This window comes from Poecile atricapillus, chromosome 8, assembly GCF_030490865.1.
Source record: "Poecile atricapillus isolate bPoeAtr1 chromosome 8, bPoeAtr1.hap1, whole genome shotgun sequence".
In the NCBI taxonomy this organism is placed as follows: Eukaryota; Metazoa; Chordata; class Aves; order Passeriformes; family Paridae; genus Poecile; species Poecile atricapillus.
Genome location: NC_081256.1, coordinates 19071592 through 19096900, shown reverse-complemented (window position 1 = coordinate 19096900; position 25309 = coordinate 19071592). Strand labels below are relative to the sequence as shown.

General features: G+C 42.1%; 2 protein-coding genes and 3 non-coding genes across 5 annotated transcripts; 1 reads left to right on the top strand and 4 right to left on the bottom strand.

Moving 5' to 3' along the window:
• Window positions 1-4731: 4731 nt before the first annotated feature.
• RFC4 (replication factor C subunit 4) lies at window positions 4732-16897 on the top strand. Its single transcript, XM_058843686.1, has 10 exons — window positions 4732-4947; window positions 5555-5633; window positions 10018-10097; window positions 11245-11364; window positions 12222-12365; window positions 12660-12780; window positions 13225-13350; window positions 14929-15009; window positions 15858-15974; window positions 16684-16897. Exons 1-10 carry the CDS (start codon window positions 4823-4825, stop codon window positions 16777-16779), a joined length of 1089 nt encoding a protein of 362 aa, XP_058699669.1. The 5' UTR covers window positions 4732-4822; the 3' UTR covers window positions 16780-16897.
• A 906-nt stretch (window positions 16898-17803) lies between these two features.
• On the bottom strand, window positions 17804-24795 carry EIF4A2 (eukaryotic translation initiation factor 4A2). Its single transcript, XM_058843685.1, has 11 exons — window positions 24652-24795; window positions 23740-23785; window positions 23523-23655; window positions 23133-23272; window positions 21830-21998; window positions 21552-21661; window positions 21286-21429; window positions 20756-20893; window positions 20378-20467; window positions 20059-20138; window positions 17804-18610 (listed from the first exon to the last, which is right to left on the bottom strand). Exons 1-11 carry the CDS (start codon window positions 24678-24680, stop codon window positions 18466-18468), a joined length of 1224 nt encoding a protein of 407 aa, XP_058699668.1. The 5' UTR covers window positions 24681-24795; the 3' UTR covers window positions 17804-18465.
• Window positions 20550-20677, bottom strand: LOC131581851 (small nucleolar RNA SNORA63). Its single transcript, XR_009278170.1, has one exon. It is a non-coding gene; the product is annotated as a small nucleolar RNA SNORA63 (small nucleolar RNA).
• Window positions 21057-21237, bottom strand: LOC131581860 (small nucleolar RNA SNORA81). Its single transcript, XR_009278178.1, has one exon. It is a non-coding gene; the product is annotated as a small nucleolar RNA SNORA81 (small nucleolar RNA).
• On the bottom strand, window positions 23349-23419 carry LOC131581862 (small nucleolar RNA SNORD2). Its single transcript, XR_009278180.1, has one exon. It is a non-coding gene; the product is annotated as a small nucleolar RNA SNORD2 (small nucleolar RNA).
• Window positions 24796-25309: the final 514 nt, after the last annotated feature.

The following is a 25309-nucleotide window of genomic DNA, read 5'->3' as shown; positions in this document are numbered from 1 at the left end:
TTTTCCATAGAGTGACAGCCTGACAAATCACCAGCTCTTTATTAGATCCTGAATCAAATATCTGAGGCCAAAGCATTGTAAGCGATGTTAATAAAATTAAAAGTAAATTGCACACTGCTAACAAAAAGTGTTTATAAGACTCTATGGCCTGAACAGTATAAGGGGAAGCTCTCACAGGGGAAAAGGATCTTTTCTTTTTTTCATCTTATATAGCTATAGCTATACATCTTCCTTCTGTCACTAAAAAACACTTAGTCAACTGAGCCTGAAGAGCTGTTGAGAATCAAAATGAGATCCATCCCTAAAACTAGCCCATCTTCTTCACTGTCTTGATTATTTCCATTTTCCCAGTCCTACGTAACCTTTACAAACTCATCCATCTTTTAATTTTTCATGAAAATCTCCTTCCAGAATATGATTACAACCTTCTGGTGTACAGAGTTCATCTGAAGACATTTCCATAGCAGAAAAATAGGCAGGCTGATGGAATAACAGAAAAGTTTAGAATCCCTTTACCAGCTTTCTTCCTTTGAAAACTTTGGTACTACTTTGGTATCATACCCTTTCCCTCTTTAAATTTTGTCTCTAGACTGGCTGATCCCTGTATCAAAGGCTGCAGCTCTGTTACTTGGGAAGAACTAGAACACTTTTGGCACAATTGGGAAAGGTAATTACACTGCCAACACTTCTGAATGGCCATGGCAGTACCTAAGATCTGCAGCACATTTCCATCAGTAGAAGAAACTGTTAAGTGAGTCAGATACCTCTTTGACTCACACACAAAGAAGGCACATAGAGTGCTGCTTCCTTTCTGGATCAGTCACATAGTAAAGGAAAATAGCACTCCATATTTTAAATTTTCTTACTTTTATGTTATTTGGAGCACTTCAGCCAATGGTGCTTTTGCTTGGCTTTTTAGAGAGTCACTTTTTAGTGCTAGTGCTTCTCTGCTGTTCTCAGCTTTCTGCCAGCCTCTCGGTCAGCTCCTGTGACAAATCTGGGCTTCTCTGCCAAAACTTGCAGGAGCACCTTTTCTGCACACGCAGCTCCCCTGGCAACGCCTGAAGCTCTACCCTCACACTTAGACTCTCGCCTAAGCTCTGCAAAGACTGACCTGCTTTGCCTCAGATGCTGTTTCAGCTACTTGTAAAGGAGCACAGCGCCTTGAAAAATCCATTCTGAAGAAAAAGAGGCCACTGAAGATACAACACTAGTTTTAGCAAAATTCGCCACTCCTCTCCCTGTCCTCCTTCCCAATCATAAACCTTTCTGTCACCATCACGTACATCAATCATTCACTTTCTGTGCTCCAGAACAACTGTCCTGACATAGGCTGGGGCAGTGGCCCATCTGTGAGCAGGACCATTAATATGCCCTCAGGAAAGAGCACATGAAACACCACTTAAAGAGGCCACTTAAAGAGATTATCCCTCTCCAGCATTTCCCTGTCAGATTGCAGTGATCTCTGGTTCAGGGACTTTCTGAGTTTAAGTCTGCATATGACTGATAATATTTAATTCTCTATTTCTTCAGGAATCTGCCTAGTTATTTTTTAAATCTACTTATAATTTTGATGGCCATAAAGTTTGATAGTAACAAGACTTGCAATTTAAATATACATAGTGTGAAAAAAACCTACTACTTTTGGTTTTAAATCTGAAGCTCCATAGTTCAGTTTCAGGCTTCTGATTCCTGCATCTTGAAAAGGAATGGATACTTTCCTATTTGCAGTATCCACCTTAGCCATGATCTTTTATACAGTGATCATATCCCACATTCACCTGAGCTGAGACAAATGCTGTCCTAGTTATTATATCTAAGGGGAAAAAAAAAAGAAGTCCACTGATACCTTCAACATTCTTGCCATGCTGCTTTGAACCTTCTCTTGTTTATGCAGCTTGGACAGTGAAAACTGCCAGTGCCAGTCTGCTCTGTGTTGCTTACATGATTCTGTCAGAAGTCTTCCAGTGTTAAGAGTTAGGAGATGTTTGCTGTTAAATTTTTACAAAAATCCATATGCCTATGTTTATTGCATTAATTTATTTCAACTCTTTCCTCTTTTAAAACAAAGCTTGAATTTTAGACAAAGCTGTTGAATAGAAGTGACTCTGTAATTTTTAGACCGAGCTTACTTTTATGTACTCTATGTAGTTTATTTTAAAGAAGCCATTTGTCCACTTTCAGCCTCATAAAAATCCCTGAGCTGATCTCCTAGGAAGCTTTCGTGTCAATTGACTGGAGGTCTAGATTGATGGAGGCATGGGGAGGTCTCCAGGGCAGCAGGCACAGTAACTTATAAAGACAAATGTCCTCCCCTTAATCAATTTTCCTGCCCTGCTACTGTCACTAGCTTTTGACACATTGGTTTTTTGTCAGATGAGTTCTTGAACCCTCATTCTGTGGCTGTTCGTCTGCAAATGGCTCACATAAGACTGGTATACTGGTTTCAGCTGGGATAGATGTGGGTTCTTTCTTAGAAGCTGATACAATGTTGTGTTTTGGATTCAGCGTGAGAATAATGCTGATATGAAACTGATGTTTTGGTTGTAGTCAAGCAGTGCTTACCCTAAATCAATGACTTTACAGTGTTCTCATGAAAAACTGGGAGGGAGCATGGCTGGGACAGCTGACCTGAACTGCCCAAGGGGATATTCCATGCCATAAATGTCTTGTCCAGTTTATAAACAGAGGATTTGGCCAGGAGGAGCTGATCACTGCTCAGGGATGGCCTGGGCTCCAGTCAGGTTTGTGTGAATCACTTGTTTGGGGCCTTATTTCTTACTCTCTCCTTTACATTACAATTATTATTGCTATTTTTCTTGTTATCTTCAGTACTACTATATTTTACTTTGTTTCAATTATTAAACTTTCAATTATTGTTCTTATCTCAACCCACAAGTTTTACTTTCTTTTTCTGATTCTCCTTCCCATCCCATCACAGGGACAGAAGTATGTGAGGACTGCATGGATTTAGTTACTGGCTGAGGTAAACCATAGCAACTGGGAAGGGTCCCCATTTAGGTCAGCCCAAGGAGCACCGACTAGGCTGGTGTAAAACACAGTCTTTCCCATGGAAAATGCTAGATAGAAGCAAATGAGTGGGCATGGTAACTGAGTTTGATCTGTTGGACCCTAAGATGGTGAGTGAAGGCAATTGAACAGAATAGAGGAAGCATAATTTTCAGTCCTTATATATAGGAGGGAGAGAAAAAAACCCCAGGGAGCAAGAGAGAGAAGCTTGGGCTTCATTATTCCTTTCTGGAATTTTAAACCTTTCTTAAGGTAATGAAACTGAAAGCTGTGTTGTGAAGTTCAGTTAATGTAGCAGAAGGGAAATTCCACTGCTGAATTGAACCTCAGGCTCATCCAGAGCTGACAAAATGCTGAAATGCAAGGTACATTTGAGGTGGCTCCATTAAGGAAAGTGGATTGAAAGAGACCAACAAATAGAACAAAGCTTCAAAAAGACAGCAAAGCTTTATACAGTTGCAGAAGGAAACTGATTTCAGAAATCATTTGTTACCATGACTTGGAAGTACCAAATATAATCACAGTGCAGGGCGGGGGGGAAATCATTGCATTTTCATCTAGAACAAAACAACTTCAGTAATTATAAGTGTGGGCATTTCTTGCTAAGACTACAATCTGGATTTCATTCTTCAATAGAATGCCAGATGAGAGGAAACAATTTATTTAAAATTGCCCAGACAAGAATTACAGGTTTGACTCACTGACAGAGTTATGTATTTTCAGCCTACATTTTTTCCTACAGCTCCTTTTCCAAAGACTGTTCTTCTGTTGCCATAGAGACCATTTCCAGTCTCTTTTCACTTCCACAGGGTCTTTTCTGGGCGATCACTACTGCAGCTTCCCGGGCTATTCTTTCTGTGTCTCGTGCCCAGGAGTAGCCAAGGGAAAACAGTAAAGCAGAACATCTGCAGCCACAAAACACCCAGCTGCTGGTAGCAGAAATACTTCCATTTTTTTACCCACAAAGCTGGTGTGTAATTGGAAGAGTAAGCTACAGCCACCCAGCACATGGAAATGTGGGCGTTCATCACGACTGCCACATCTACTAGGATGTTTTTGCGTCATTTAAAGGGATCTGTCACATCAATCACACTCCTGAGTTTACTTTTACCCTGGCTTAGCTGTGATGGATGTCATTGGAAACAACGGGAAAACCCAGAGGATTCACTTACGCTTCACTCCAGCACCAATAACCCTGAGCCTGCACACCGGGGGGAGCTGCTCGCACGGTAGCAGCCAGGCCGGAGCAGGTTTGAGCACCAATAAAAGCCCATAAAGGAGAAAATGTCTGTCCCAGGACAGGCCCCGGCCAGCCTCGGGCTCTCCTGGGTTTCATTTCACTTCGTGCCCAAAGGGGAACGGAGCAGGGTAAGGGAGCAGGCCCTGCCTCAGGACTCTGCAGCAAGTCTCACTGCACAGAGAAGTCCCTCCTCCGTTTGGTCTCGTGCAGCGCTTGTTATTTTGGGGGGATCTTTTTGTTCTGTGTTTCACATTCGGGGGGCGCATTTGGGGGGGTTGGAGGCTGGCACATTTGTGAGGCGGCGCGCGCGCGGCCGCCCTGAGGAACCGCCCGCTTGGCGCCCTCAGCGCGCGCTGCCCCCTCACCCCGCCCCTTTAGGTACCGGGGCGCGAGCAGCGTGACGTCACACCCGGCCCCTCCCCGGCGGCGCCGCACTCTGTGATTGGCTCTCAGCGGGCGGAAGTGGCCCCGCCCCCGTGCGCGGCCGGGTTGGCGGGAAGGGCCGGCGGGGCCTGAGGGGGGGTCTGGGGCCCGACACAGCCCGGCACAGCCATGCAGGCCTTCCTCAAGGGCCCGGCCTCTATCAGCACCAAGCCCGTCGCTGCCAAGGAAAAGAGCGCGGCCGGGAGCAGCGGGGAGGGCAAGAGGACCAAACCCATCCCCTGGGTGGAGAAATAGTAAGGGAGGCTCTGGGGCAGTGGGGGTACTGGCCATGAGAGCGGAGGTTGGCTCTAGGGGATATAGAGAAGTCGTTGGTGCATAGCAAAAGGGGACCGCAGGTGTGGGTGTCCCCACCAGGGAGAAAAGCTTAGCTTTCCCTGTTATGGGGGAACTCCAGGACTGTGAGACATTGTAAGTGTCTATTGTGGCTGCTATTGAGCAGAAAATCTTGGCCATGTCAAGCAGTTCTGTTTCATCACTGTGTTTTGGTGCATGAGTACATTTAATACTTTGTTTTTTTGAGAAGCCTTTATCACAAAGTGGTAAAATATTGCAGTTCTGCTTTTAAAAACATCTCAGACAGGTGTTTACAACAGAAAGAAACAAGCAGCTTCCTGAGGTAATACATATTACCTCAGTAATTCAGTAATTAGACCAGAGGCAGTATTCAGTAATACAGACCAGAGGCATTAGACTTCCTGTTGTGATTTTGACTTAAACTACAAAGTTCAATGTGATTCTTCAGTATCTGATGTAATCAAAAGGGCAAATACTTTTCTCAATTTCAGCTTTCCTATAAAACTTTGTTAGCTAATACATTTTATTTAATGTCTTTTTATTTAGTCGTCCCAAAAATGTGGATGAAGTCGCCTTCCAGGATGAAGTTGTAGCTGTGCTGAAGAAGTCCCTGGAAGGTGCTGATGTGAGTGTAATGACAACATCTACCAATCAGCATTTTTAGATAGACACTTGTGTCAGTGGCATTGAAAATTTCTCTTTTCCAACTCAGCAGTGATTGTTTTTACAGTGGTCCTTCATGAACAGGCTAAGTGACTTCCTCGTGATAAATGCTGTTGTGATACATGGGTAAAGCTTTTTATATTTCTAGTCCTTTAGACATGGTGGAATTGTCAGTTCCATTATGCAGTTTGGAGTTTTTTTGGAAAAGCTCAAATGGCAAACTTCTTGTTAGTAGTTTCAAACCCAGAAAAGCTTTTGTTGTCTCCACACTGCTACTCCACTAATACTTGTGCCATTCATGTTTAAGACTAGAGGAGAAGGTTTTTCTTTCATAGACAAGTCTGACTTGCCAGTCACTCCTAAGCAATTCTAGTGATCTGTCAGTGCTTCTGTGAAACTGCTAAACACTAAAAATTTTGGCTAATGAGAGAAATTTATAAGTGCCAGGTCTACTGCTTGGATAGTGATTCCCAAACTTTTTAGGTTAAAGTTTCCAAGTAAGTCTCTTTGGCTTTAAAAAGCTAAGTATGGCAGTTACAGGGTCTTGCATGAGCCAAGAGTGTGGACGAGCAGAGCATTTGTAGTTGCAGTTATTTACTCTTGCATTTACTCTTGGATAAAAACTTAGTAAATATTTGTTATGTTTGATGGCTAGTTCTTCCAAAGCAGCTGATGTAGAGGTGAAGGGGATGAAGGGAGAAATAAAGGACACAGCCAAGAGATGGCTGTGCTTTTTTCCAAATATGAACAATTCCTTCTTTTGTACATACTGTGACTTTTTTACCTCCTCACCTAGGACAATCACACTTATGCTTCAAGAGCTGTCTGTTTTCATGGGCTGCAGCTTTGGTTTGCTCTGCAGTGATATGAGTGCATTTCTCTCTGAAAAATAATACTTTAATCAAAGCTTGCAGAAGCAGATGTGCCTCATTTGTTTGAGCATATGAAGCCAAAATCAAACTGGTACAACACAACTGCGAAAGAGTTGCACTTCTTTCTCTAGTTCTTTTCTCCACGTTCAGTTTGCTTTGAGAATATTCTTGTAATGTGACCTTTTCAGGTAGTGTTGACCCCAGAAATCTGTGTTTCAGCAATGCTGCTGGATTACAGTATTTATAGAGTTGAGGTAATCAGGAAGGAACTGTTAACAGCAAAGGAGAAATGAGCTGCTGCCACCTATTCTGTCTGGACATATCAGTTGTGTAACATTGCTTAGGTGATGGGTTGGGAAGTTCTATTTTGAGCAACAGTTATTTAAAACCCTACAGCTTGTGGATCAGCAGTGTTTTTTGGATTCTGAGCCTTGTGCACTTGTGTTGACTTTTGGCCTTCTGAGTTGAAAAGACAAATTATAATTCCTGTTTATGGTTATAGGCTCTGTATTTTGCCATAGCTGTCCAAACTCAGCAAGGCAGTTGAGAATAAAATCATACAAAAATAAAATATTTGGGTTCTTTTAAAATTTAGACATTGTTACTAGTTTCTTGAAAGACTCATTCTGTCAAGAAGGCAAAAGTGAATTGAAACTCTGAGATGGCCAGCATGTACTTCAGTAAGTACACATTACTGCAGAGGTTCTTACTGAGTTTGGAGATTTGGTGAGATCTAAGAAACAGCTGTGACAATGCTGCAGGTTTGAGTAATATGCTTTATTTAAACCACAGTGTTGGAAATGGAGAGTCAGTCCTTTGTTGATTGGCCTGTATTTGTGGGCCTTGATTTGGGACCTGCTAAATGGAGCAGGAGTTGTAACTGCCTATAACTAATACAGAAGTTGTGACTCCCTATAGCCAATATACCTTCATCTGTAAGTGCACACATTGTCCTATTATAAGCTGGCCACAGCAGAGTCTAAGCGGGTTTGAACTGGAGAAATTGATTTCTGTCTGCCAGGAGCGTTGATTTGTTGTTGGTTTTTGGCAAAAAACCTGAAAACAGTCATGGTATTCTTTAGTTTTCATTTGCTTCATGATACCGTAATAACTGAAAAGAGAGTGTAGGATTATCATTGCAATTTACATCTTTACTTGTACTAAAACTTCTGGAAAAGCATCTGAGATTTACGCTATATGAGGTAGCTTTCCCATGAGCAGAGTGATGCCTGCAGGTATCCTGCTTACTCCTTGCAAGCATGGAAAAATGGATAACCAGATCAGGTTGCAGTTTATTTAAAAATACTGACACAGTTACATAAAGGATTAGGTTGTGCTTGCTGAAAAGTGGTGTAAATATTTCAGTGAGAAGCAAGCAAAAATGAGGTTGAAACAGAAACAGTGATAAAGTTGGGGTGTAATGGAATTAGGAAACAGATTCTAATTAAAACCTTTTATCTGCTTGTGCTTTTTTTGAGGACAGTAGTATGTGAATTAGCACAGAGGCATGAAATTATGAATCTCCTCACAAACATCTACCCTTGCAGTGTGCCAGCCTAGCACAGAGATTGGTGAATTTTCAGCTGTCATTTAGTACACCTCATCTCTGTGGAGCTGTCATAAAAGACAGAGAGGGATAATACTATTGTGATATCTAAACTTGAAAAGGTGTTTACTAGTAGGGGATGCTGTTTGCTTATTAGTAACTAGGGAAGCAAGCAACAGTTTATTGGCAGAAAGAGCAGGCAAAACTTGAAATTCATTTATTTACTAGAAATTGATTGAAGATTGAAATTCTTCTATCTCTACTTTTAGGGTTCACGCACAGTTGAGTTTGTGCTCTATGTCTTATCTTAGTTGTTAAAATGGGATGTTTGTTACCCAACTGATTGTCTCTGTTTAATTTTCTGCTTATGGGTTGTGTATGCCTGCATTTTTCTCTGCTCTTTGGCTGGTTTTGCTGTTCCCATTCTGTCTGCATTACATGCTATATTCAGGATAGAATTCTCTAAACTAATTTTAGTTGACTCTTTAAAAATAGAATGCTTATTAAGGGCTAGAAATCAAGTCAGTCTGAGAGGTTTGTCTTTTTGCTATTGGTTAGAGGGAACTTTTGGATTCTTGTTTTAAGAATGTAGAAGTGGAACATGCCCTATTGTCAAAGACAACAGTTTTACAGTGATAGTTTATAAAGTGATTGCTTGAAATAGTAATATAGAAAACTATGACTCCTATGTCAGCTGGGAATCTTCTTGATTTCAGCCAAAATTATGTCATGGCTTATACAAATTTTGTTTATACCAGCTTTGTTCTTTGTGTTGCTCAGGCAGATTCATGAAGATAAAGTCATATTCCCTCTTAGCTTTTGTTTTGCTGAGCTAACTAAATCAAACTCTTCAAAAAGTCACTTCTCATAAGATAGGTTTTTCACTTCTTTAATCACTTTTCCCAGTTTGAATTCATCATCCTTGTCTAAGGATGACCTGAACTGAGTGCAGCTCATTACCAGTTAGTATTAATAATTTACATCTGTATTAAAAGTGCACTGTTAGGACCACCATGTTACGCAGGCTTATACTCCTCCTCTGACAGACAAAACAAAACCAGCTTATGTTCTATTCCATCTAATGAAGGTCAGATATCTAGCAGATACTTAGTTATGTTCTCAAATTGAGAGATTTTTTTTTTGCTTTGTGCTGCTAAATGTCATCTTAAAATTACTGCTGCAGTCTTTGCTGTGCTGCTCTGATCTTCCTGTGTCAGCATATTTCCTTGATGCAGTTGTATTTTTCATGCTGAGGTCATTAATTAAATTATTTTAAAGATCATTTAAGCTAATTTCTTTAAAAAATGCTAGTGGTCTCCCTTGAAAACTCCTTGGATGGCTGCAGGAATTTGCCAGGGCTGTGCAGTGCAGTGAGTTGTTGGCACTGTCCCTGTGGTCGCTGTTGGGCTGTGTCCGCTCTGGCCTCGCTGCAGCCCGGCGTTCCCGAGCTGCCCTGTGCTCACTGCAGTGCAGTTGGTGGCAGCACAGAATCCTCAGCGTGGCTGGACAAGGCAGGCTGGGGAGCTGAGAAAGCAAAGGATGGTTTCATCTGCACTGCTGGTATTACCTGTGCTGTTTAAGGCCATTCTTGGATAAATCTGGGTGTCGCTGCAATCAGAACAGTAACCTCTGTAGGCTTTAGTGATCTCAGACATGCCCTGGAGTGAATATATAAAAATAAATATAGAATGGAATATCAGTTTGAATAGAACATGGGATGGTGCCACCAAAGACCACTTGTTCCTGCTGTGCTATAAACAGCAGCTGTTGGCCTCCTTTTGAGGCCTAGAAGTGAAAAACTTGTCATTATTTACTGTGAGGAATAGACAGTTTCTGCTCTGTTAGCTGCTCATATTGTCAGTAGGTTTTCCTGTTAGTGGATATTTTTTTAATTTGCTTTTCTTACAAATGATGCCTTGCTGTTTCAGCTTCCCAATCTGTTGTTCTATGGCCCACCTGGAACTGGAAAGACTTCCACTATTTTAGCAGCTGCAAGAGAACTGTTTGGGTAAGCTGGAATCAAGTTGCTTCAGTGTAATCAACTGCCACATGTCTCCTAATCATGTGATGAAGTGCCTCTGGTCATTGCCTCCTCTTAGGTAGTTCCCAGCATTTTTTCAGGAATATCTTCATATTCTTATTCAGTTCTAATATAAGATTTCTTTCTCACTTGTCCTGTAACAAGTCACTGATTCCTGTTGCTGGTATAGACTTCAGCTTGGCAGCCATGTAACCACTTAACAAAGAGTATGGAAAGAATATGGTTTGCATGTGCCTTGCTGAACCTTGTAAAGGAATTTCAGTGTTTATGGTTTACTTAGTAAGTTGTTAGCTACACATAGATCTCAAAGTGCTTCATAAAATGTCTGACTTGTAATCTCCCTGTTATGCACCATTGAATTGTGTATGGAAAGTAGTATTGGAACTCAGACTGAAATTCAGGATGTATACGTCCATTAACTCTCTTTTAACACTTGGGAGTTTTTGAGCAGTGAACTCAGTGATCTATGAGCAAAAAATGGATGAGGAGGTGGTTTGATGTTATGATCAAATGTAATGCTGAATTCAATACCTCCCTCATTCCATTTGAAATCTTTAATCTTTGACTCACTGTTTTTTTTGAGAGAACCACATCTACTTAAGTAGCAGGAAGACCACTCCACATTGCGAGTCCATTTTCATTACTAGGATTTAAAATCCAGTGTATTAATTGTTGGCTTGTTTCTTGTTTTTTTAAATGGAGTATAGTTCTGCAGCTAAATACTGCATGTCTTATACTTTCTGGATATTTCATTCTAGTGATCCTGTTGTGGCATTTTACTTGTTATTTTACATTGCTCACAGGATATCAGTAAAAAGGCATATAATACAGTGCTCTGAGCATACAAAGCCAACTTCCTACTTTCTTTTTCCTGGTTAACTGATGTAATTTTATACTTCATTGTTTTCTGTAGCCTGGGAGGAGATTCTAAAAATAGCTAATGGAAATTCATACTTAACATTTTATGATCTCAACTATCTTTTAACAATGTTATTTAGTAATGCTGATAAAAATAATCCCTGCCATTCAAAACAGCCAGAAGGGTTGTTGTTATATTTTATGACATATCATTACAAGGGCTAGCAGCTAATGTATTGTAATAAAAATTTTGCAGGCCTGATTTATTCCGGCAAAGAGTCCTTGAGTTAAATGCTTCTGATGAGCGTGGGATACAAGTGATTCGGGAAAAAGTGAAGGCTTTTGCTCAGCTAACGGCATCTGGAAGCCGTTCAGAGTAAGTACTGGATCAAACCCCTCCTGCTTAGGACAAAGCATGTGGTTGTTTTTGTTTCTAATATAAATGATGGGTCAGCACTGCCCAGAAGTTGGCAACACACAGTGCTTTGGCTGAGCTTTTAGTTCATGGAATTTCACATTGGGGGTTTGAATACCCAGGAGGATTTTTACTGTTGCTGTTATCGTTGGAGGCAGACAGCAAAAACTCCACAAGGTCAAGACTTCTGGGTTTGGGCACATGTTGCTGCCTTTGAAGATGTTGACTACCACAGAAAAATTTCTTTGGGTAAATTGTGCCAGAAGTCACTTCCCTAGTCCTTCTAATCTGCAGGGATTTCTACAATATGGATGTTGGTTTCTAAAAGGATTCTGGTGTTAGGTGATGGGAATCCCAGTGCAGGTCAAGCCATGTGTATGGACTGTGGAAAGTACCAGGAAGAAACTGCATGCCAAGACAGCCTGGCAAAAAATGGTATTGTGTACTGAAATCAGTCTGTTGAGTATTCTTGGGAATTTAGGGAATCAGGAAGCCTGTAAAAAGAAGAGCTACATGAAGTGTTAAAGAAGCAGCTTACAGTAAGAGTATGTATTTTAGAGGACTGTTGCAGTATTCAAGTGTTGGTCTTCCTACGGGAACTCAGTCCCCGCCTTTATTACAAATATTAGTCTTTAATCTAAAAATAATTTTTAAAAGACTGAACCTCTGAATCTGTTCTATTTATCAAGGATACATGCTTAAGTAAAATATTATTTGCTATTTGCAGTGATTTTTTTGTTTATGTTTTTCACTGTTATTTTTTTCCCCTTGGTCTGGACATTTCATGTCTGCTGAATAACAGATTTCTAATTTTTCAGTGGTAAAATGTGTCCTCCTTTTAAAATTGTGATCCTGGATGAAGCAGACTCTATGACTTCAGCAGCCCAGGCAGCCTTAAGACGCACAATGGAGAAAGAATCTAAAACAACACGTTTCTGTCTTATTTGTAACTACATCAGCAGGTACACCTGGAATTTGTTGCTTGTTTGGATTTGCTGTCTGGTCTGTAGTCTCTTTTTTATTTTTTCCCTGCTTAAAAGTTGATATCTAATTTTCACAGTTTTCAGTTAATAGAGATGTCACTATGTGCATGCAAGCCTGAAACAATACTTAGATTTCACTTTTAATTTTTACAATATTGTGGTTTTAGGGTTATTTAAACCTTAAGGTATTTTAAACCTTTTCTGCCTCTGTTAACTTTTTCTGTGAGAACTTGACCACAACATTAATTTACCACTCTCCTTCCTTTCTTTCAGAATAATTGAACCTTTAACATCTCGATGCTCCAAATTCCGCTTCAAGCCTTTGTCTGACAGTATCCAACAGCAGAGGCTGTTGGATGTTTCTGAGAAAGAACATGTGAAAATCAGTAATGAGGTAACTTTGTGGTTGCCATGTAATTTTACTGCTTAATCCAGTGTATAATTGCAGGGCAGCAAAAGAAGCCAAGTCAGCATACTTTTCCAGGCTGCTCAATTGTATGAAATAAAATACATAAACTCATTTATTCTCATTCCATAGATGAGATGATTTTTAAGTCATCCTAAAACCAGAGAAGTGTCCACCAGAGAAAACTAAAGCCAAACTGTAGGGCTTTTTGTTCTCTGCTGAGTGTACTGGCATTAAACCATGCTTCTTTCTCAAACTGCCAGCACACATTTGTGTTAGTAGAGAGGTTGTTTTGTAACTTGTGTATTGTGCTTGGCTCTGACAGTCTGCTTTATGCACCACTTGGTGTTTTAAAGTAACTGCTGATAAAGTGTATTGGATTTTAATTAACAGTGAACATTTAACTTAGTATCTCCTGACGTTATTTTTCAGGCAGTATCTTACCTGGTGAAAGTGTCAGAAGGAGACTTAAGAAAAGCAATTACTTTTCTTCAAAGTGCCACTCGCCTAATGGGTGGGAAGGAAATCACAGAGAAGATAATCACTGAAATTGCTGGGGTAAGCTGTGCCTTACAGCTTCTCCTGGAATTACTCTGAAAAGCATTTTTCCTACCTCTATCTGCCTCTAACCGCTCACAGTTTGGTAAAAAAATAGTTTTATACTCACTAGTATTGCAGCATGGTAATGATACACTATCAACCAGAGTTTTAAAGACTGCCTGATTCTCTACACTTACTACATAGCAGGTTCCTAGCAACTTCTTCTGTAAATCATGGAAAACTGTAAAACAGTCTTATAATTCAAATTGAAGTTGAAATAATCTGCCCATAAATGTAAACTGTGGGGGTTTTTGTGGGAGAGTAGATTAGAACATTTTTTTGTGCTTTTCTCTATGTGTGTGTGTAAAAGTATAGATCATTGCAATATTGGCTTGGAAGCACCACAGGGAAATGACTTTCAGTAGCAGCTCATTTTCAGCTTAATGTTCACAGTGGCAGTGACAAGGATCTGTGTGTATCCTGCTTTTTAATGAAACAGCAGTGGTTTGTTCTAGAATGACATAGGCAATACTGAGAGGCACAGGAAAACCTGAGAGAAAATGTGTTTAATAAAACTTGGGTGAAGGTGTTCCTTTTGCAACAAAATACCCCTGAAGAAGGGAATGTGAGAGTAGGAGTTGAGAAGCTGAAAAATAAATGGTCTTTAATGATGGACACACTTCCCATGAAGGTGCTGCCATAGTAGCTAATTGTAGGGGTTGGGAGGTTCTCGCTTTGAAGAAACCAAAGACAGTTGCTACTGTGCTGAGTTTTACAGAACAATTTCAAACATTTTCACAGTGAAGTCATTGTTCAGTTTTGTGTATCTGTAAACCAGCTGGTATCTGAATTGATATCAGCCATCTGAAACCTGGCAGAAATTGACTGTAATGATAGGAAAGAGAAGCATGACATTCCATTACTGAAAGAATGCTTGTTTAAAGCAAAGGAATCCAACTTTACATCTTCATAAAAACTTGGAAGTTCTTGGTCATTCACAACTTCTGTGACCCTGGAGTGACCTTAGTACAAAAGCTTCATAAAGCTTTGAAACCAAACTGTCCAGGCACTCAACTGACAGTAATCAAAAATCAATGAAGGGCGAAAGAGGCAGCTTGTCCTTGCACAGTGACATAATGGCATCTGTCAACTTTTTTCCTTCTGATTATTGTCTGATCTTGTTGCATTGGGCTTTTTTTTGAATGTCGTTGGTGTGTCACTGGAAATAAAACCTATTTGCTGTGTTCTTTAGGTGTAGAATGGTACAGAAAGCATTGGCTGATCTAATTGTTGAAGAATGTCCTCCTCTTAGTCAGTGTCCCAAATAAGCAGTTGGATTTAGGAAGGTGACTTTGACAGTCTATTGTCATGATACAGTTTTTGTTTTAATATCACCAGCATATGACAAATGTCACAGCCTAGTTCTCACTTTTAAAATTTATTTAGTCTGTCTCATATACTTGCTAGAAGTGGATGGGTGGGTAGAGGAATGGAATCCTGAAATGACCTCTGCCATGAACTGTTTATTACTGTAAGCATCAACACCAATTTTAAGTTTACAGAGTTGAAATTAAGAAATGTCACTTCTTGTTACAGGTCATCCCTAAAGAAACAATTGATGAACTGCTATTGGGCTGCCAGAGTGGTTCTTTTGAGAAACTGGAAACACTGTCAAAGGTAAGAGTCCTCATAATGCTTAGTGCCCTGTGAATCCTTTGTTCCAGGCTATGCCTGAAGAACATTTGGCTTCAGTCAGTTTGGATGCTCATTTGGGAAGTGTCTCACCAGTCAGGACCCCCAGTCTTTCCCTTCTGAGGAAGGGCTGTCAAAGTTGCAAATAAATTTCTCTACCAATATGACCCTGGCTTTCTCCTGGGTTAAACTGATGGCATTGTAGATCTGCTTAGCTGAACAGAAAAATTAGGTTGTACCAATGCTGTTTCTATTTTCATAAATTTCTCTCTCCCTAAATGGCTTCACTTCAATGACCATTGTTCTCAATACTTGACATTTTTGTAACTGGGCACTACTGACTTGTTTTAAAAGCTGTCTTTAGTTGCCACGGGCTTTATTTTATTACGAAAGCTTTGGTCTTACAGATCTCTCAATGCCTGAGACCAGCAATGACCAGATGAAGAAAATAAATCCTAAGTAGGTGGCCCTTTAAAATGTGAAGGCTGTGAAACTGCCATCTGACGCTGTGGATGCCAAGCCCTCCTAATTTTAGAATAGGATTGGACAGGTTCAGTGGAGGTTGTTAAATGTTTTAAATGTATCATAAAATTTCCAAGATGTAAATTGCCTTGCTCTTGCAGCCTGTCTGAGGTGCTCATGCTGGGTTGCTGTTGGGCAGGATGCAGGGCAGGGCTGTGCACAGGCTACTGAATTGCCCTCTACAATGTACAAGTTCCGTACTAAATTGCAGTGCAGTCTCTCAGTTCAGACAGAATTTTTCAAGATTCTTTCCAGTTTCTGCTGGTGTTTCTGTTGCTGAATTACTTCAATTTTCCTTTCTCCCTGTGCAGAATCTCATCAATGAGGGGTTTGCTGTTGCTCAGCTTGTAAACCAGCTGCATGACACCATTGTGGAGAGTGAAGATTACAGTGACAAACAGAAATCTGCCATAGTTGAGAAACTTGCAGTAAGTCTAGCAGGAGTCAAAAAACCAAAACACATTCATCTCTACACATTGATTTTTGTTTGCACAGTCTTTCCCAATAAGTACATGGTGATTTTTTGTTTCTGAATGTTTCTTGCTAGAATGCAAACTTTTTTCCTGAGAAATTTCACAGGAAGTAATTGAAATCTAGTTGAGTGAATTATTATCCATATCATGTTGTTCTAGTGGGTTCAGTCAAAAGGTTTGTGGGTTTGGTTGTTTCGGGGCTTTTTAATATAACATGGGAAAACTAAGATGAGTTAACACTTAAAAAAAACCTCAGGAGCTGCAAAATGCAAGTTTTTATTCTGGTGCATAAAATATGCCTTTCCAAAAAAGAGAATATTAATTAACTTGCCCCATTTTTGATGAAGAAGGAAAGCCAGCTGTGGTGGAGGTTTTGCTAAAATCACTGCAGGCAGGTGCTGTGGGTGCCCTGCAGTGATGCTCCAAGCAAGGGTTTGCAGGGCCAGTGTCACACCCCTTTGCGTACAGAACTTTCATGTGGCGGCCTCCTGTAGGAGATGAGATGGAGGCTGGAGTCCAGTTGTGGGGGGGTGTGATGTGGCTGCTGGAGAAATTTGTTAAGAAAACAGCTGGCAGACTTCTTGTTCTCCACTGTACCCCAAGACACAGCTACCTCGAGCATCGCCATTTTTAGAGTGTTTTCCCTTCTCTGTTCCCTCTGCAGGAAGTGGACAAATGCCTTGCAGATGGTGCTGATGAATTCTTGCAGCTGATGAGTCTCTGTGCCCTTGTCATGCAGCAGCTCACACAGAACACCTGACTTCTCCGGCAGCTTTTGTTCCAGGGGTGGCTGGGGCTCTCAGAGCATGTGCTTGTGTACTTTTGTACTGGTGATTTTGCTATAAAAGAGCTGCACTGACTGCAGTTAGAAAACCTGAGGCTGGAATACTTTGTTCATTTTTTTACACTGGGTAAAGAGCCTAGGAGTCCCTTAATGCTCCTGGCTCTGCAGTTATTTTTGTGTGTTTACAATTGAAAATGATGTAGCAAAGTGGGCATATCCATACTGAAGTCTACATTTGCTGCAAGTAGAGACAGAAGGGTTATTCTTTGTAGTGTAAATTGGCTTGGAATAGACTGACTTGACAACATGATCCTAAATATCCCTGTAGAACAGAACTTTAGACTGAACCCAGCTCCTGCAGGAGGTACAGCCTCCACCATCTTGTATCTCATCCTTTAGGGTTAAACGTGGCGAAAATCACTTTTCTAGTAAACATATTGCAACTTTTAGTCCATTCAAGCTCTCTAAGGAAAAGCAAAGGGTAGGTGACGTTCTGAAGACGTCACTTGAGACTTCCTGTTATCTCACTCCATTCTTGCTCACAAGCCTTTTTAAAGCTGTGACCTGGATGAGCATCTTTGGGAGATGCCCTTTCAGAGATGCTGTTCTGACCACCAGTCCCTCCTTCCTGAATAGTTTGGGGGTGAAAAAAAAAAAAAAATACCCTTGGACAGGTATTAAGCATGAATGATGCAGTGGAGAGCTTTTTCATCAAGCAAGCACCAATCATTAAGTGAGCCATTTTCTACTCTGATGAAAGGGTGTTTCAGTGTTAAGGACACAGGTGCAGCAGCCCACAGCTTTGTCACTCAGGTCCACACTGGCCCTTGAAGCACACCCTGTTCCCAAGTCCAGAACCATCCCTGCTATTAGTGACAAAGTACAGGAGCTGTGGGCACAAGCACAAGGCTGCAGCAGTTGCCACCTTCAGCTCCCACCCTGAGATAGCAGGTTGCTGTCACCCTCCCCTCAACCCAGTAAGAACTATTTACAATTTAAGTGAATATAGAAGTATTTTATTGAACATTCAAACTTCATTAAGACATGTGCAATATGGCAAATTTTACTGGGTTTAACCCTAACTAAGACAATAGTATGATTGCTTGCTTGCTGGGGCTTAGCAACAGGGTCCAGATCACACTTACCACTAATTAAATACTTTATTGAATAAATACATATGAAACAAAAATGCATTTTAATGCTCTTATAAAAGTTTAGAGATTTTGAAAGGCCTTTCCAATTTAATCTGAGGTGTAAGTACATACAATAAAGGAAGGTAGGCTAGTTTAACATAATTGGCTGACTTTATACAGCACTTATATCTTTTAGTCCATAAGTAAATTATTAAACGATAAAGAACATCTAATACAACCACTTCTATGGAACTAGGAAATAAATTTCTAATAAAGAAAAAATTTACAGACCCCATGACTTTCCACCCAACCCCAACAGTCTAACCCTAAAGTGGACAAAGCCAATGGCTTTCCCCACAAGAGCTCACGACAGAAAGTCGCTTCTCTTATCAAAAATCTGTATTTCTGATCCGTAATGAGCATTGAGACAAGATTCAATATATCCCCAAAGAAAGAAGCACAATGCGCGTTGTGAATCGCCTATTCAGCAACAGCGAGCACTGGATTCACAACCACCTCATCCCGGGGATTAAATGAGATCAGCCACATTCATCGGCATCTCCTCCACTGTAGTATTGTAGAAAGTCTCAATGTCTCGCAGGATCCTCTTGTCCTCTTCAGTGACAAAATTGATAGCCACACCTTTTCTGCCAAAACGGCCACCCCGGCCAATTCTGCATGAGAAAGAAACACATTTATATCCAAGTTAACCTTAAACATCTGCTTTACATGTCTGCAAGATCCATTCTTGACTGCTGCTCTGTGATCTGCCACTGGCCAGTCTATGCTGCCTTAAGAGAGCCAGCTACCACCCAAGTCACATCTGGTCAGGAAAAACCAGCAGCTGGTGGCAGCAGCACAGCAGGTCCATTCCATGGCAGGCAGCAGGGCACACACAGTTACTCTTTGGCTGCAAAGTAAGATTTTCATTTAATACTTGGTGCTGTGTTCTGAAGTCCTGGGTCAGTCTCTCTCTGTTCAACTATGCACCCACCCCTCATGCATCCACTCCCAAGCACAGAGCACAGGCTGTTGTTTTAACAATCAGACCATGACTAAGTTAATCCAATTTCATCCAATAACATGGAACAGCACACTCAATTTCAGAATTTTAATTCAATGAATTTTTTTCCAGTGGGAAAACTTAGGGTTTGTTGGTTTTCCTTAGAGAGTAAAATCCAAGTTCAATATTTTTAAGCCCACATCAGTGCATGCGGTTTAGTTACACCCACCGTGAGCTTCACCTTCCTACAGACTGCACAATAGAGCACCTTGCCAGCAAGAGCTAAATACACAGAAAGGGCTCACAAAACTTAGGGGATAATCATGACAAAATAAATAAATAAATACCAACTCGCTCTTTATTCAAACTGTGCCGCTTACGAATCCACGTCCTAAATTACGTCAACGTCGTTTCTGAGCACCATCTTGTGTCATCAACTGCTGCTATCGACTCCTGTATTTTTTTACATCAAGTAACAAAGCACAGTTTACTTAATTTAGGGACAGTCACTAGAAGCAGTTAACTAAACCTAGGGAAACAAACTGAAATTGCTACCAGAAGACACCAGAGAGGAATCCCACTAAGAAGCCACCAAGAGCAAACATGGCACACACAACATGGACACAGCTGAACCTCCACAAGCGAAGGCAGCCCTACAAGCCAGAATTAAGGTCTGTCTTGTCACTGAGCAGCAACAACTCCATCCAGAACCCAGATCAAGCTGACCCTGCTGTCAAGATGCTGCACCAGCAGTACAGTGTCACATTAGTACGTCACAGCCTACGTGACAAAAGGCAGCTCGGTTGCTGGCATTTTCCCCACAATTCCAAGGTTCATCAGTCATCAACTGAACCTGTTACATATCTAAGTTTTCCCACTGCTTTAAATATTCAAAAGTTCTGCTCCTCTCTTGTTTCATAACCACTGCTGTGCAAGGCAGGGCTTTTTTAAAGCCAATCCACAAGTGGTTTTATTCCCTGCTAGCGCTGAGAAGTTTATGCATGGATGCTAACACCTCTGGTTTGGTGAGAACCACAGGATCAGGTAAGAGGAGGACATGTGTGCCAATGCCCACATCCAGCACAGCACAGGGACTGACTGGGGGCAGAGCCAACTCACCTGTGAATGTAATTCTCACGATTGGTCGGCAGGTCGTAATTGATAACCAGGGACACTTGCTGCACATCAATGCCACGAGCCTGCAAAGCAATGCTAAATCTTTAATGAAAGTCAGGGGCGATTTTTATATTTATCTATCTCGGGCTTTTGTCAACCACATCATTAGTTATGAACTACAACTGTGTAGTCCACAGTGGAGCATGGTCTTTGCTATTCCAAAAGGCTCCCAACAGTTCAGGCTACAAAAACCATCACTGAATTATGAAGCTTTTGGGACAAGGCCGTAACAGGGACATGTTTAATGGAAGAGAATGCTCACCAGCAAGTCAGTGGTGATCAGGACACGGCTGGACCCTGATCTAAACTCTCTCATGATAACATCCCGTTCCTTCTGGTCCATGTCACCATGCTGGAGAGTTAAAACAGAAGTACAGTACAGAATTAGTACAGTTCCAATGCACCAAATGATAATATTCTTTAGAACAAAGAGCATGTATGAAACCCAGCGTCCCTACCTGCTGTGGGAACAAAGCAGGTAGGGATAGAAAGGAAACATTTTACTTTAAGCAGGGGGAACGATAATACAGCACTGCACAGCTATATTATAACTTTCCTGCTTCTCACAGATATCCCCTCATCACCACTTCTTTTCCAGTAAATACACAGCATTTCAGTGACTGGAAGTAACAATTCTTACCAGAGCTGAGACTGTAAAGTCCCTGGCATGCATTTTCTCTGTAAGCCAGTCTACTTTTCTCCTTGTATTCAGGAAAATAACAGCCTGTGTAATGGTCAGTGTCTCATACAGATCACAGAGAGTATCCAGCTTCCATTCCTGAGCAAAACAAAGATAATCAGGAAACACATAATGACACAGACAGCTCAGTATGTAACACGAACTTTAAACAAGGAAAATAACTCAATTACAACTGATTGAGCATGCTCTGGCACACAATTATATTTAGTATAACCTGGAACCCAAGTGAGGTTTTTGCATCAATTGTTGCACCAAATCTTTAGACACAGGACACTGGACATTAAGAAAGAGGTCCACCCTAGTCCTTTTTGATCTGGTGCATAGTTTTTCTTCTTCTTGAATTTACTCTACTAGCATTATTGCAGAAACTAAAGCTCAGCCTTGGTTTCCACAATTTTAGCACAGTGCTTTAACAAGAAGGTAAGAGAACTTTAACCCCTCCTGCCAGATCAAGTATAACCAATACCAACCTCTCTTTCAACATTAATGTAGAACTGCTTGATACCCTCCAGAGTCAGTTCTTCCTTCTTCACCAAAATACGGATGGGATCTCTCATGAACTTTTTGGTCACTTCCAACACATCCATTGGCATTGTAGCTGACAGCAGCACAACCTAAAAATGTTACTCTGTTAGTACATACTCCATACAACAATTTTCATATGTACAATTCAGTTCTCAGCCACATTATAACCAGATCTGCATGCATCAACTTTACCATGCAAAAGCTTTTTTACCTGGATGTTTGTGCTTAGTTTTTGAAAGATCTCATAAATTTGATCCTTAAATCCACGGCTCAACATTTCATCAGCTTCATCCAGAACAAACATTTTGATCCATTTTGGTGCTATTGGAAAAAGAGAAGCATTTCCTGAAGTTTCAGAAATACACGATCTTTTACAAACATCACTTCTGTACTAAGCTTTCCAGCAGAACAAATATACTAAAGCTCTTAGTGGGAATGAGGCTTTCATTGGAAATTTATTAGCAAGGGCTCAGTGAGATTCATACTTACAAAGATAGCGCCTGTTTAACATATCAAACACACGCCCCGGAGTTCCCACCACGATGTGTGGAGCCTCAGCCTGGAGTTTCTGCATTTCATTGCGCACATTTGTACCACCAATACAAGCGTGGCATGTTGCTCCCATGTAGTCTCCAAGGGCCAGGATTACCTTCTGAATCTAAAATAAAACCTTCCATTAGTAGTTCATAGGACAATAAAGCTTAAGCCCCATTATCACAGGCTCTTATACACTTTGGAAGCAGAGACACCAAACAAGGTCTGTGGAGCTCTTGGAACTGAGAGCTGCTAGAAAGACTTTGCCCAACTTCACATAACTCAAGTAGTTAACTAGAAACCAGAATGCAGAGGGACAGTTAAGTTACACTTTTGTTCTTACTGGTTGAGCTTGCTGACTGAGTGACTGCCATGAGGCAATTACTAAGCTGAGAGCAGGGCCACCAAAAGTGAGCTCAAGCTCTCAGTTGCTCAGGCCTGCATGGTAAGCACTTGGACACTTTTTGAGCTGTGTCCAAGGGCAGCACTATAAGCCAGGTTTCAAAACAAGTCTCACCTCAACAGCTTTAGAGTATAACAAAGGCCTATACACCAATGATTTTTGTTTGTTTTCTGTTATGTTTAGCTTTACCTTGAAGAATTGTCACGTAACACTGGCATTTCTAGCCATTCAACTAGTATAGTCTTGTTGAAAATGACAGTACAAGTTTTCTACTTTAGAATTGGTTCAACACTGCACTTAAAGACTCCAGATTACTGATGCACTTATCCTAAAAATTCAAGTATTCTTGAAGTTATTACCACACACCCACTTAACGTAACAGAATACCAAGCCTCGGAGGTGGAAGAGACATGCAATTATGTTGTCAAGAGAACGTACAAAGATACAAAACCATTTAAGTAACCAAATGCGCACAGCAGTTTTCATGTTGCACAACTGCATTTAAGTTTAAATAGCTTCCAAATAAGTAAATTGTTTGTTTCCACTCAGAACACTGTGCTTTAGTAATTGTTTTTCTGCTGAAGATACTCCCTCCACTTTACACACAGCACAGCAGCTGCCTCCTGCACTCCTGCCCCAGCACACCCTCCATGTGCATCAACTCAGCCATTCAAGGAGGCAGAGAACTTGTGGGACAGAAGCCAGTTTGTAACCCCCATTACTTGACACAAAAAGGGTTCTGAATGGATATTAATTACAGCCCCTTAAGAAGCTTGGTAATGTCTCACAGTTGTGAAACCTGAAACCTATGCAACACACAAAGTTTTTTGTTTTTTTAAACTACACTATCAATACCTGTTGAGCCAGTTCTCTGGTAGGGGCCAATACTAGTGCCTGGGACTCCTTGAGATCAATCTCCAACTGCTGCAGGATGGAAATAGCAAATGTGGCTGTCTTGCCAGTACCTGACTGAGCTTGAGCAATCACATCATACCCTAAAAAAAGTAGGATACACATTTACTGCTCCCACACGGGTCAATCATATTAGTTTTATTTAATTCCCCTTGAAGTAAGTGATCAGTACTACAGAGTTCTCTCCATTTCAGGTCAGTCCCGAAAGATGGTGTACCATCATATCACTTGTTCAATCAAAACTGAGATTAGTTACTACTGGACACTAATGAAATATATGCATTTTACAATACTAAATTATCTGATGCCGATATTAATGAATCTACTGCATACCTTTGATGCATGGAATAATAGCTCTCTGCTGAATAGCTGAAGGCTTCTCAAAACCATAAGCATAAATGCCCCTTAGAAGGGATTCTTTTAAATTCATATCATCGAAATTGTCAACAATCTCATTCCAATTGCTCTGTAATAAAAGAATAAAAAATAATAAATTTAATACTCCTGTCCACCACTGATTAAATTCTCAGGTCAGTTCATAAGTGCTCACCTCGATGACACCATCGGGCTCCATTCCCTCTGGGCCGCCATGGTCTCTGCCACGAAAGAGAACACGCTGTTAGCACAGGAGGCACCACCACGCAGAAGCGAGCTAACACCTCGGCTGAGAAAGCGGCGGAACCCGTGACAGATCATTCCAGCAGGTGCTCTCAGCTTTTACCAATGGACAAACTCCTACCCCTCTTCCTCAGTGGCCCGGGCGCCAAGAAAGCTCGTTCCCAGCTCTCGGGGCTGGGCCCGACGCCGCGGGCATGGGCGCACCGAGCGCGCGCTCCCGTGGTGGCGCGCGATGAGGGGGGGCGGGCGCGCTCCCGGCGCTGCAGCGGATCCCCCGCCCCGCCCCGCCCGGGAACTCTCGCGAGAGCTCCACCCCTGGGATTGCGCAAACCGGGCGCTGCGGGCGGACGGCGCCGGCTGATCGCCCGGGGGGGGCCTCGGCCTTCCCCTCCCCCCGCAAAAAAATATAATGGTTTCGCCCTCGGCGCGGCCCGAAAACCCGGGGTGAACCAACGGCGCGTGGCAGAATATATGAAAAAAAAAAATAATAAAACCACAGAAAAGCATTTAAGCATTTCAAATTACAATACAGCTGTATACGAATAAATTTCGATTAAGTCCTTTTCAGGGCTGACTAGATCGCTAAAAAAGCCACTAACGAATACTGAGGCCCAAGGACTAGAGCTAAACCGTTGCTGAACGGCGAGCAAGGGGAGCGCAGGGACCGAAACGTCTAGAACGGGAGGGGCCAGAGCGCAGGGCTGATTGACCACAGCGCCCTGCCTTCCCCAGGGCGCCCCAGCTCCCACCCCTCCACTTCTTTTGACATTTCCTCTCTCCCCGGCTGCCCCCGCGTGCCCCACGAAGCCCCCGAATGAGTTAAGAACCCAGGCCCCCGCCATACCTGCTATAATCCGCGGAGCCCCCTGACATGTTCCGACCACCAGCTCTGTCCTCAACTGAAAAGGCAAGCCCTCCGCGGCGCCTGCCTTATATACCCGCCCTGCTGCCGGACTCGTTGCGCTCTGCTCTGCGCATGGATATATACCTTATGTCACACGCAAAAAAGCACGAATCCTTCTGGATTAAATCTTCTGTCCCAAGAGATTCCCGTCACGCGACTTTTTGAGTTAATCCGAAGGTTGTGTATGAACCTCTGGGGTCTACGAGGTTACGTGGAACATAGAACTACTTTTTTTGTCAGATCGCGGAAGGATATTGCACCATTGAGTGCGTCACAGCGCCCCACTCCTTCCTCCCTCTGCCTCCCCTTCCCCCCCGCGCGCACGGGGTTTCCCGTCCGGTCCCTGCTGCAGCGCGGGGCGGGAGGGCGTAATGGCGGCGCCGGCTTGGCCGGGTTGCGGGGATGCTGAGCGGCCCTGCGGCTGGGGCGGCATAGCGGCCTTTTCGTGGCCGCGTTTTCCCCACTGTGTTGGCTGTTTTTGAAGCCCCGGAGTTGGGGGGTGACAGAAGAGAGAAAGAGGCTTCCTCGGGCGGCGGCCAGTGGCCGCGCATCCGCCCCATCCGCACACAGAAATGGCTCCAGCCTCCTCCTCCTCCTC